This window comes from Muntiacus reevesi, chromosome 18 (genome assembly GCF_963930625.1).
Source record: "Muntiacus reevesi chromosome 18, mMunRee1.1, whole genome shotgun sequence".
Classification (NCBI taxonomy): domain Eukaryota; kingdom Metazoa; phylum Chordata; class Mammalia; order Artiodactyla; family Cervidae; genus Muntiacus; species Muntiacus reevesi.
The window spans coordinates 222,446-235,303 of NC_089266.1; the positions used below are offsets into that span (position 1 = coordinate 222,446).

The following is a 12,858-nucleotide window of genomic DNA, read 5'->3' on the forward strand; positions in this document are numbered from 1 at the left end:
AAATTATCCTCCCTATGATTCCTCAGTTCCTGTCCCCAACATTTGCTTTCCTGAAGCATTAAATTTTTCACCATCGTGGGAAGTTAAAATAAAAAATGAGTCAAAATCTCAAGGAACTTGTCTGATCTTATTAATACCTATGTATGAAAGAGAATTACAGTTTTTCTAATAAAATATCAGTTTTACAGAGCTGCAAATTAAGGTTCTTTCTCTTTTGTCACCTTTGACTGATTGAACGTATAGAGTATTGTAGTTGTCCAGACCTTTAGGAAAGAGTTGAATGTAGAGGATCAAATTCTATTTTTATTGCTTTGCCAGAAGTAGTTTAGTTTTTGTTCTTAGTGTCTAAGTTATAGTCAAGAATGGTTTGTTACACTTTACGAGATAAATATGGCTTTCTGCTAATTATTAAAAACAAGTTTTTTAGTCATAGGTTGTATATGTTGCCAGCTTACCGTTTGAAATAGTTGATTAATTTTTAGTGAAACAGTAGATTGACTCCACCAGTGATACAATGGGTCACATTCCTAAAATTACTAAGGTAGTAGCTATTTATTATTAAGTCAGAGAAGTCCTTTATTAACCTGGATACAGACACACTAGGTTAGTGTTGACATACTGAAAGGAAAAGTTGGAAAACTTAGCTAAAACTTTATAGTAGTAAAAAACTTTATAGTAGTGAAGTTTTTCTTAGAGTATATGTTTGACTCTGCTTATTGCAACATTCAGCATGCTGAGATTTAGTATATCAGAAGTTCCAGCATGGTGGATTTTTTTTATAAGTATGTTAATAAGAATACTATTTGTATATTTAGTTAAATTTTCTCCTGTGTGTTTATCTGTTACAGCTCAGTCCTTTTGTTTACAGCGAGTTTGCCAGGGAGAGGAACCTTCATGTGTCGTTACTTGATCGGCTCTATGAGCACTACCCTGCCGAGTTTCCCTGTAGGATCCTCCTGTGCGAGAACTACCGCTCCCACGAAGCTATCATCAAGTAGGTGTGAGCTGCCCGCTCTGCCACGCTGTCATCTGTGGTCTGGGGGAGGGGACTGAGCACAGCACTGATCCTAGGGACAGATTATTCCCCGCAGAGTTACACAGTGTCCCTAGTGTCACAAATTATATTAAATTTTATGTCTGTAAAAGTTACACCTCAAGAGTTAGCGCGGAGAAGGCAATGGCAACCCACTCCAGTCCTCCTGCCTGGGAAATCCCATGGTCGGAGGAGCCTGGTAGGCCGCAGCCCATGGGGTCTCGAAGAGTCGGACATGACTGAGCGACTTCACTTTCACTTTCATGCATTGGAGAAGGAGATGGCAACCCACTCCAGTGTTCTTGCCTGGAGAATCCCAGGGATGACAGAGACTGGTGGGCTGCCGTCTGTGAGGTCGCACAGAGTTGGACATGACTGAATAGACTTAGCAGCAGCAGCAGCAAGAATTAGCTGTAATTTTCTGTAGCAGGGCCGTTCTGGAGACAAATCTTCAGTTTCTACTAGCTATAACACCTTTTTCTGTGACCAAATACATAATGTGTATGTAAAACTGCATGATATATAGTAAGCAAATATATTGACAAATTCCATAATGGTTTATGAATATGTGTCTGGTTGTGTTACGCAAGGAATCTGTTTTGAAGAAAGGAAGGATTGGAGGAAGGAGGAAAACCATGAAATTTAGTAGTAAAAGTTTTAAAAGGTTTCTATTAAATAGAGTGCGCATCATTGAAAGTATCTTGAGCACTAGCTCACTGAATAGCCACAGGCCAGAGTGCCCTCCAGCCTCATCCAGACCAACCCCGGGGGCCCTGTGTGCTGCGTTCAGTCACCATCACCACCAAAACTGAAGACTTTTTCAAATTTAGTGTAATTTACTAGTATTGATTATGGCAGTTGTGGGAAAATCATTTTTAGGTTTCTGTGAAAGCAATAGGAGAGAGAAAAATAAATTTAGATTTAACTGTGGCTTTTATCATTATCTCAACATGTGGTTCCTTTTATTGTTGCCAGTCATTTTCTGCAGTCAGTGATGAATGGAGTGCTAGGTAGTATCTTCCTTAGTGAAGAGTAATCATTTTACAGTTGAAGACTGGAATGACCCTCAGTTATGTGTGTTGTTTCAATGTCTATAGATCTTTGTTTGCAAAAGTATATGATCTACATAAATCAAAACACACATTTAAAATAATTTTAGTGTAGAGAACCATAACAGCTAGCAAATTTCCTTACAGAGCAGGATTCTTATTTAGAATTGAACCATCGTTGTTTCTCCCTTTGCTTTCTGTATTCCGGCTCCATGCCTTCGCCAGGTCAGTCATATAGCAGTGGTATACCAGCAGCCTACAGTATTTGTGTTGCTGTGGTTAATTTTGGAGGAACTCTTGGCAGCATGGATATTAGATGTCTGGATTAAAATTAATCATGGGCATACAGCAACTTTAGATTCGACTGGTAGTTTTTGTTTCTCGTGGGTAAAACTAATTTTGGAGCTCAGTTACTTTTTACTTATTTATTTATTTATTTTGGTCTTTTTCTGCAGTTACACCTCTGAGCTCTTCTATGAGGGCAAGCTGATGGCCAGTGGAAAGCAACCAGCACACAAGGAGTTCTACCCACTAACCTTCTTTACAGCACGAGGGGAAGATGTACAGGAGAAAAACAGCACAGCTTTTTATAATAATGCAGAGGTACCTTAGTTCGTCTTGCAAATTGTCAACATTTTTGCAGTCAGAAAGTCTGGTCTTACTAAGCATTTATTTAAAATTTGGGTTGATATTTTATCATGTGTTGACTTGATTTACATAAAAATGGTATGAAGGTTTATTCTTTTTTGTGTAACATTGATTTGTTAAGATAAATCTCCCGTGGGAAACAAAAATTTTGGTTTACATCCTGTCTTATGCCGAAGTACAGAGCTTAAAAGTCGGTGTTTTCATATAGGTTATTATTGTTAGTCATCGTAAGAGGACTGTGATCACATTTTATAGTGCCTGCTTGAATCAGGTGTCAGCTTTAAACGTGTAAGACTTGACAAGAGCCCTGTCCCCCAAGAGGCCACACGGATGACGGCGTCACTAGTCCATTATGTGCTACAACTTGTATGGTTCTCTTACAGTTTCTGACTTTTTAAGTTTAGAGAAAATGTGGATAGTATGAGGGGTCAGATCAGGCAGCAGACAAAAACCTCTGTGTCTTCAGGGTCTCAGACCAGAGACCCTGAGGTTTGTTTCTGGCTGTCACGTGGGAGTGGAGTTCTGGACTTCAGGAAGCCCAGGGGAGGTGGTGTGAGTGGGTTGGTCATTAGGGGAATGATTCTTGATCTGTGGTATCTATCTCCCTCTCCTCCCTTGAGTCCCATGCTTTACTCATTTTATTTACAAAGAAATGGCTTTTATTATGTAACAATAATTCATCTTCCCCTTTTAAAATTGATCAGAGGCCTGGAGTTAGAAGTCAGTACAAGAAAATTGACAGTACCCATTTGGTAAAATCCTAGCCAGAAGCAAAGCAACTTGGCATTTTAATTAGTCTGTGCCAGTTAATTTTAGGAAAAGGTAAACTTTTCTTTACATTTGAAATATTGACAGATAACTCTAAGGATTTCCTTTATTACTTTTGCACTCAGGTTGGAAAATGCTGGCTGGAAAGTCAGTTAAGATGAGAAAGGAGAATAAATACGCTGTTTTACCATCTTTTATAATTAACCGTGTAATTGTGTTTAGCAGTATGCTTTGTTTGTGTTGATTCAAATTACTGTCTAGAGTCACTTGCTTTCAGCCTGAAGAATTTTTAGTATTTCTTTTAGGGCACGTCTGCTAGTAAGGAAATCTTTCAGTTTTTGTTTTTCTGGGAATGTCTTTATTTTGCCTTCATTTTTGGAAAGTGAGCTTCCCTGGTAGGTCAGATAGTAAAGCATCTGCCTACAATGCAGGAGACCCAGGTTCGATCCCTGTGTCAGGAAGATCCGCTGGAGAAGGAAATGGCAACCCACTCCAGTATTCTTGTCTGGAGAACTCCATGGACCAAGGAGCCTGGTGGGCTACAGTCCATGGGGTCGCAAAGAGTCGGACACAATTGAGCGACTTCACTTCACTTTGGAAAGTAGTTTTGTTGGATATTAGATTATAGTTTGAGTTCTTTCAGCACACTGAAATATGCTTTCCTACTGCTTTACTGCCATCATTGTTTCTGATGAGAAGTCCTCTGTTAATCTTGTTGGTGTTCTTTGTAGATGATGAGTTGTTTTTTTGTTGCTGTTTTCAAGGACTTGTTTTTGTCTGTGACTTCACCATGTTGACGATGGTATATCTGGGTGTGGATCTCTTTGCATTTATCTTACTTGAAGTTCACTGAACTTGATGTGTTGATTATAGTTTTTCATCAAATTTGGAAAAATTTTAGCCATTATTTATTTGAATTTTTTCCCTGCTCTTTTCTATCTCTTCTGGGTCTCCCAGTATGTTGGTGGGCTTAATGGTGTACCATGTTTCTTTGAGGCTTTTGTCTTTTTTTCCATTCCCGCTCTGTCTTCAAATCACGTGATCTCTATCTGAATATTTTTGTTTGCTAGTTTGTTTTTCTACCAGCTCAGATCTGTTGTTGGGGCCCTCTGGTGAACTTTTCATCTCCATTAGTTCACTTTTCATTTCCCCGCGGCATCAATCACTCCACGGTGCAGTCCAGCTGAATTTGGGCCCTCGGCAGGAACAGAGGGGACAGAGGAACAGAGGCACCTGGCTGCCGGGCTCACCTGATCAGCTCTCCTGTGACACATCCTGTCTGAGCAGAGAAGGCCACCAGCTTTGCCCAGCGTCCACTCAGGTCCTCGCTGCAGACCAGGACTCAGGAAGGGGAGGTGCTACCCAAGTGCTGCTAACTGCTCACGGGCCTTCTGCCGCATGTTGCTGGGAAAAGGAGATCTCTGATGTTCAGCTGCTGCCAAAACCACCTGGAGTAGCTTTTGCACCCCAGGGAGCGCGAGTAGATGGGGTCTGCCCCTCAGCCACTGATGTGGTCCTTGAGACTCTGCTGTGGAGAGTGGGTGCAGTCCCGGGCCTGAGTGCCCAGCCTTCCACTCTGTGCTCTGATTTCTGTAGGTTTTGTTGAAATAGTGCTTCTCAGTTTCTTGTAAACTCGTTGATTAATCTCCAGAGACTTGGATGATTATCTGTTAAGCTTGACGAGCTTGGTAGAGTCTATCTAGGAGAGAGGCTCCCCGAACTCCTCAGAGCATTCCAAGTCTGTGTATTTTGACTACAGTTTTCTGCTGCTTATGATGTAAAGGGCAGGGGAGACACGAAGTGGGGAAGTGGTTGTGTTGCTTGGGGGGAACAGTGTGTAGAGGTGGGCAGCAGAGATGTGGCCCTACCGTTCACACACCACCACGTCTAATGCAGTGGGCGAGATCGCTCACCCTGTTCCTCGCTGTGGAGACTCAGACCTGCCTTTCTTACGCTCATGTTGACAGCACACTGTTTCCGATCCAGTGGACTCACCAGAGTCCTTGGACAGCCTTTGTTTCACTTGCTGCTATTTTATTATAACAACAGGACAACTGGAGCCTATTCCTTTGTCATTCATTTGAATTTATATCTGCAAGTGGGAGCTGCATCCTGGCCAGTAATCCTCAAGTTCTTAAAAGGAATAAAACTATAAGTTTTTGTATAGTCACTGTTATAAATTTGAATAGATATTACTGACAAATAGTGAATAAATAATGTATTTTAAATATATTAAAAATTGTCTCCTTCCTCTCTCTGCCCTTAGGCTCTTGCCTGACCTCCTGTTGAGCTTGTCTTATATATCCATTTTAAATTAGGACACTATTTTCTAAATATACAGTAATCTTTTAGCAGACAGGGAACCTGTTTTATTAACCATTTTATCACCTATTGTGCCAAGCATTGAAACTGATCAATTCATTGAGTTAAAGTAGATTGAACTACACTAAAAACCATGTTATGATTTAGTAAGTGGGGTCCGAAGAGTTCAGCTGGGTGAAATGCGGTATGGCTTGGTTGTGCGGGTCCTGCAGTGGCCTGGGTGAAGTTGAGCTGCTGGAAGGCAGTGACTGCTGCACGCCAGCCCCTTCATGGAGCCCAGGTGTGTGCTCATCCCAGCTGCGGTTTGGCAGCCCCAGCTCTCGGCTGCTCCGTTGAGTTGTCAGTGGGGATGGACGTGACGTTAGCCCTTGTACTGCCGAGACCTGATGGGAGGCCCTGACTCCGGGAGTCTCGTGGTTTCATTGGCTTGATCTGCGGACATGGACTGAGAAATGCTGGTGATGTGGGTACCTGCTTCCCTGTTTCCCCAATGGGGTTGCCAGCTTCATGCCCTTTTCTCCAGGTAGGAACTCAAACCTGTCCTCATGTAGGAATGGAGGTGAGGCAAAGGGTGGGGGCCAACTACCAGTTACATTTTCTCAGATTCCCGTGTTTTCACTGGGTGCACTACTGTAGAAATTTACTGCTTGAAATGTAAATAAAAAATTTTTATTCTCCCTGTGTTCATATCAGCAAAGCAGTACTCCTATCTAGAGGTTGTTTTAAACTGACATTTGCTAATATGAGATCATTTGTACATCTATTTCAGTTACCATAAATTTTTCTGATACCTTTAATATGTCTACGTGTGTGCTTATTTAAAGGTATTTGAAGTGGTGGAGCGTGTGGAAGAGCTGAGAAGGAAGTGGCCAGTAGCGTGGGGCAAGTTGGATGACGGCAGTATTGGTGTGGTGACTCCTTATGCAGACCAGGTGTTCAGGATACGTGCCGAACTTCGAAAAAAGAGATTATCTGATGTTAACGTAGAAAGGGTGCTCAATGTTCAAGGTAACTATGAATTGAAATGAATTGGTTATTCAAATGCTTAAATTTCAAAGTATGTGCACTTCTGATATTTAGATTTCAAGATTTCTGAACAAGCATTTGTGTATTCATTTCACATCAAGTTCTTTAATGCCAACATCGGCATTTAAATGTTGAGCTCATTTACATGCTTATTAATTTTTTGTATCCAAGTAAAAGAAGTATGAACAAATGGACTTCTTCTACGACTATAACTGTGTGAATATGTGTGCTATAGTTGCGGTCACAGTGGCATCCAACACTTATTGTCATTATAATGTATCCAAGAACTAAAGATTTTATCTGTTCATAAAGATTTTTAAAAACTTGCACCTGACAAGCCAGGCATAGTTTGTTCTTTATCTAAATTCCTAAGTGAATAAAGCAACTTTTACAAATTTCCGTGTGATTAGTTGCTACACAGTTTGTGCGTCTGAGTAAGTCAAGCAGCACTGTAGTGTGAGTGCAGAGAAGCCAGGTGCGGTGTTAGGGTCCGTGGGGTACCCAGTGATAATTTCCAAACTATGGTGGGGGTGGGGGGATGGCTCCACTGTACTGTGCATTCAGATCTCGCAGAATTCGGGTGTGCATCTTAGGAAGAATACTGCTAGTAAACCAGGAAGCATCCACAGAAGACCTAGCACAGTTAGTGGTCTGGAACCTGCCTGTGGTTCAAGCAGAAATGCTTGAAAGAACAATGGCTGCTTGGCCTGGAGAAGAAAGGACTAAGAATTTACACTAAAACTGTACTCAGATATGTGGAGGCTTGTCACAGAATGGGGGATAGATATGTTAATGTAAGAAAGAATCTGGGGTAAAGTGTGTAAACTGGGCTCTCAAGGCTTCCTCCTGATGTCAGTTCTTTCAGTTATTTTGGAAATTATTTCCAGAAGCGGAATTTCTGCATCACATGTTAATTCTATGTTTAATTTTTCAGAAACTGCCATACTATTCTCTGTACCTCTTTACATAACATTTTACATTTCTGCCCTACAGTGAACAAGAGTTCCAATTACTCCACATCCTTAATGACATCTGTTATTTAGCAGTAACATTTTAAAAATGAAATTCTCTTATTATATCACTGGTTCGAATAACAATCCTCTTTTATTTTGTTGTAGGAAAGCAATTCAGAGTTTTGTTTCTTAGCACAGTACGTACAAGGCATACTTGTAAACATAAACAGACACCAATTAAAAAGAAAGAGCAGCTGCTAGAAGATTCCACAGAGGACTTGGATTATGGGTTTTTGTCTAACTACAAGCTTCTCAACACTGCCATCACAAGAGCACAATCCCTGGTTGCCGTGGTGGGCGATCCCATTGCTCTGTGCTCCATTGGAAGATGCAGGTAATTACGTGTTAGTGTTGGAGACACTGCACGGAGAAATGTAGTGATCTGTATCCCTGTGTACATGTTTATTTACATGACCTCTTCGCTAATTAAACTTTAGTCTTACCTGATAGCCAGTGGGAACACAAAAATATATTGTTTTGAGTGTGTTCATTGCATATATACACTTGTGAACTCATTGTTCATCGTCATTCATTCGATATTTTCTGAGTGCTTGCTATGTTCCAAGCACTCTTCTAGCCACTGAGGATGTATCAGTGAACAAACAGACAGAAATCTCTGCCTTTTGGGGGCTTAACATTTTATTGGGGAGGAGAGGAAGACCAACAATAAAGAAAGTAAAAACACTTTGTAACATTTTCTCTGATAAGTTCAGTGGAAGAGAAATAGAACGTGAAGGGATTAAAAGGGCTGGGGTAGGTGGACCAGCCTGTGATTGTTCTGTGCAGTTGGAGTTGCCTCTTGGAGAAGTTCACATTGGAGGTGGGGTGTGTGCTTTGCGGGTGTCTGGGGTGAACGTGCTGTGGAACAAGTGGGCACCCAGTGGGGTCCTGAAGGTGGCTTTGTGGACACGCATTATCTTTGATGGAGACTGAATGTTATACACTTAGTTTCCTTTGTTCTCCTTTAGTATTGCTTTAGCTTGTTTTTGATGAATTTCCTTCTCATTTTTTCTCAAGGCTTCACAGTGTAAATAATTCTTTGTGTCTGGTTAATTCAGAGAACCTTAAAATTAGGGGGATAAGAAGAGTTTTTATTTGGCTTTAGGAAAAACTGATAATATTCCTTAGATTGTAGTCATAAGGAATGTTAAAATATCAGCATATATACAAAGATGGGATCAATAAAGAACAGAAATGGTATGGACCTAACAGAAGCAGAAGATATGAAGAAGAGGTGGCAAGAATACACAGAAGAACTGTACAGAAAAGATCTTCACAACCCAGATAATCACAATGGTGTGATCACTCACCTAGAGCCAGACATCCTGGAATGTGAAGTTGAGTGGGCCTTAGGAAGCATGGAAGGTGATGCTTCCTAAGGAGGTGATGGAATTACTGTTGAACTATGTCAGATCCTAAAAGATGATGCTGTGAAAGTGCTACATTCAGTATACCAGCAAATTTGGAAAACTCAGCAGTGGCTACAGGACTGGAAAAGGTCAGTTTTCATTCCAATCCCTAAGAAAGGCAATCCCAAAGAATGCTCCAACTACTGCACAATTGCAGCAAAGTAATGCTGAAAATTCTCTAAGCCAGACTTCAATAATACATGAACCATGAACTTCCAGATGTTCAAGCTGGTTTTAGAAAAGGCAGAGGAACCAGAGATCAAATTGCTGACATCTGCTGGATCATCGAAAAAGCAAGAGAGTTCCAGAAAAACATTTATTTCTGCTTTATTGACTATGCCAAAGCCTTTGACGGTGTGGATCACAATAAACTGTGGAATATTCGTAAAGAGATGGGAATACCAGACCACCTGACCTGCCTCTTGAGAAATCTGTTTGAAGGTCAGGAAACAACAATTAGAACTGGACGTGGAACCACAGACTGTCTCCAGATAGGAAAAGGAGTACGTCAAGGCTGTATATTGTCATCCTGCTTATTTAACTTATATGCGGAGTACATCATGAGAAACACTGGGCTGGAGGAAGCACAAGCTGGAATCAAGATTGCCGGGAGAAATATCAATAACCTCAGATATGTAGATGACACCACTCTTATGGCAGAAAGTGAAAAGGAACTAAAGAGCCTCTTGATGGAAGTGAAAGAGGAGAGTGAAAAAGTTGGCTTAAAGCTCAACATTCAGAAAACTAAGATCATGGCATCCGGTCCCATCACTTCATGGCAAATAGATGTGGAAACAGTGGAAATAGTAACAGGCTTCATTTTGGGGAGCTCCAAAATCACTGCAGATGGTGACTGCAGGCATGAAATAAAAAGACGCTTACTCCTTGGAAGAAAAGTTATGACCAACCCAGAGAGCACATTACTTTGCCAACAAAGGTTCGTGTAAGTCAAGGCTGTGGTTTTTCCAGTAGTCATGTATGGATGTCAGAATTGGACTATAAAGAAAGCTGAGGGCTGAAGAATTGATGCTTTTGAACTGTGGTGTTGGAGAAGACTCTTAAGAGTCCCTTAGACTGCACGGAGATCCAACCAGTCCATCCTAAAGGAGATCAGTCCTGAATGTTCATTGGAAGGACTGATGTTGAAGCTGAAACTCCAATACCTTGGCCACCTGATGTGAAGAGCTGACTTATTTGAAAAGACCCTGATGCTGGGAAAGATTGAAGGTGAGAGGAGAAGGGGACGACAGAGGATGAGATGGTTGGATGGCATCACCGACTCAATGAACATGAGTTTGGGTGAATTCTGGGAGTTAGTTATGGACAGGGTGGCCTGGCGTGCTGCAGTCCCTGGGGTCGCAAAGAGTTGGACATGACTGAGTGACTGAACTGAACTGAACTGATAAAAACTTTCTCTTTGTACACTTATGTTTTATATTAGGTAATAGGGATTTTAACTCTATGAACCCAGTAATGTGAGACTTTGCCTATGCAGTGTTGAAAGACTGTGTTAGCAAAAAAAAAAAAAAAAAAAAAAAATTGAACAGAAATTTAGACGACTCTTGATGAAAAAGAACAAAATGTACTAGAGATTACTTAGAATTTTTAAAAGTATTCTAATACCTGTCAACGTGAGTTCAGAAAAGTAGAATGACCTCAAATACACCTTGGGTAGTTACTTCTTAATATGTTGGAGTAGACAAAGCTGTTAGCAAGTGGCTCTTTTAGACCAGGTCTTCTATTGGAGGACAGATAGAATAGCAGTTTATTATCTGCTTTCCTGTCTCAGCAGGAAAAAAGTATTCTTTGGGAAGGGAGACAGTTTGGGACCTTTAATTTAAGAGTAAGCTGTATATATTAGACTCCAAAAGAAGTTAATATACTTTATAGGGGAAAGCCATTAACAGTGGAGTCAGGTAGAGTTTAATTTATGGTTACATTATGAACAATGACCTTTTATTTTTAACAAAATAAAATTTGAATGGTCCACGGATTGTTTTATATAGCTAAACAGTTCTGTTGTAAAATATCTTAAATTTCACATTTAAAAAATAATTTCCATTAATTTTTAGCCACTAATGACAAAAAGTGGGGAAGGGAATATGTTAATTACAAGATACAACTGAATAAAGTTAAGTGTATTAATTTGGCTTCCCTCTGAGATGTTTACTTTGGTTACTTTACTGTTCATTGAAAATATATTTGGTTAGAATATTGCTGTGATAGTTTACTACTTTTGTTTATATTTATCATTTGATAAATGAGAGAACACATATAATTGGATTAGAATTTAATAGATTAAAACAAGCAAAAAAAAAAACAGTTGACATACATTAAAAATCAACTGAAAACTTTTGGGGGAATAAATAGGTATAACAGTGGTCTTGAGTGACATTACCTTTGGATGTTCTTTATAAATAACCCCAGACATTTACCAACATGCATATTTTTTTAAACCATTACCCTTCCCATTGAGTCACACTATACTGTGAATTATGTGGGATTAGCATTGTTCACCCCTTCTTTGAGCAGAGAGGTGGAGGAATTCTTTCTGAGGCCACCGCTGTCAGGCTCATTTTTAACTTAAAGCCAGGTCTACTGGTTGTTTATTTCTTACTACTCAGTTGGAGTGTGTCAAGGACCTCACATTAATTTATAAGCTGGGTGAAATATTTTCAAAGAAGTCAGTACACTGTGTAGGGAGAGAAAATGACATGCCCTGTAGCTGAAGGGGAGTGCTGGTTGTCTGTGTTATTTGAGCAGTTTAATGAACTGTATAACCCAAGTGCTGATAGTTGAGGCATATGGATATTTATGCTTCACTCTTACCAGCTTCACTAGGAATTAAATTAATCTCGAAATGCAAATGACCCTGAGGGACGTATCGTGGTTCTTGGGTGCTGCAGTGATGAGGGTGTGGGTTCTCTGTGGTCTGAGGTGGTAAGGCTGTGTCACTCGCCCCTCATGTGATTTATACAAAACCAATATGATACTTCCAAATACTGATCAAGTTTTTAGGGATAATTACTGTGTATGGTATATCGGTTTAGAAGGCAGCCAGTTATATAATCTTTTTTTGTTGTAAAGTGCTTTTAAAGAGAATTTTCCTATTAACTCTAAATGAACATGGGGAACTTTCCCTTCTCCTCCTCACCAAACCAGTGAGTATTGATATCGTAACTGCTGTTCAGTGCTGGGTCAGGTGCTTTGCACACTCAGCCTCTTCAGTCAGACCAATAACCCTGCAATGTGGGGGGTTTATTTGCATTTTAAATGGGCAGCCTGAAGTAGAGCTTCAATTTCTGCCCAGGGCCACCTAGCTATTAAGAAACTCATTCAAACAGATGTCACATTGACTTCAAAACCCACACTCTTCTTTCTAAGTTACCTTGCCTCTCCCAGGGAGCGGTGCATGTGTGAATAAATAAGCCCTGAAGGGGGAGAGGCGGAGGAGGCAGGTGTGGGGAGGGAGTGGGCGGGGGGTGGGATGGGGGGAATCATACATTTTCTCCAAACAAGCATGTTTGGAAAAGATCTTCTTTTGAAGTGAATTTATTAGTGAATTCTATCTCCTCTATAAGGTATAAACA

The 12,858-nt window shown here is 40.5% G+C and overlaps 1 protein-coding gene across 6 annotated transcripts in view; it reads left to right on the forward strand.

Moving 5' to 3' along the window:
• Window positions 1-12,858, forward strand: part of HELZ (helicase with zinc finger) — a 149,410-nt gene that overhangs the window by 84,358 nt on the left and 52,194 nt on the right. For all 6 annotated transcript variants that reach the window (XM_065908752.1, XM_065908754.1, XM_065908751.1 and 3 more), the window contains 4 exons: window positions 849-994; window positions 2,538-2,685; window positions 6,645-6,828; window positions 7,965-8,193. In XM_065908752.1, coding sequence (XP_065764824.1) covers window positions 849-994; window positions 2,538-2,685; window positions 6,645-6,828; window positions 7,965-8,193 — 707 coding nt within the window. The remainder of the gene's footprint in view (window positions 1-848; window positions 995-2,537; window positions 2,686-6,644; window positions 6,829-7,964; window positions 8,194-12,858) is intronic.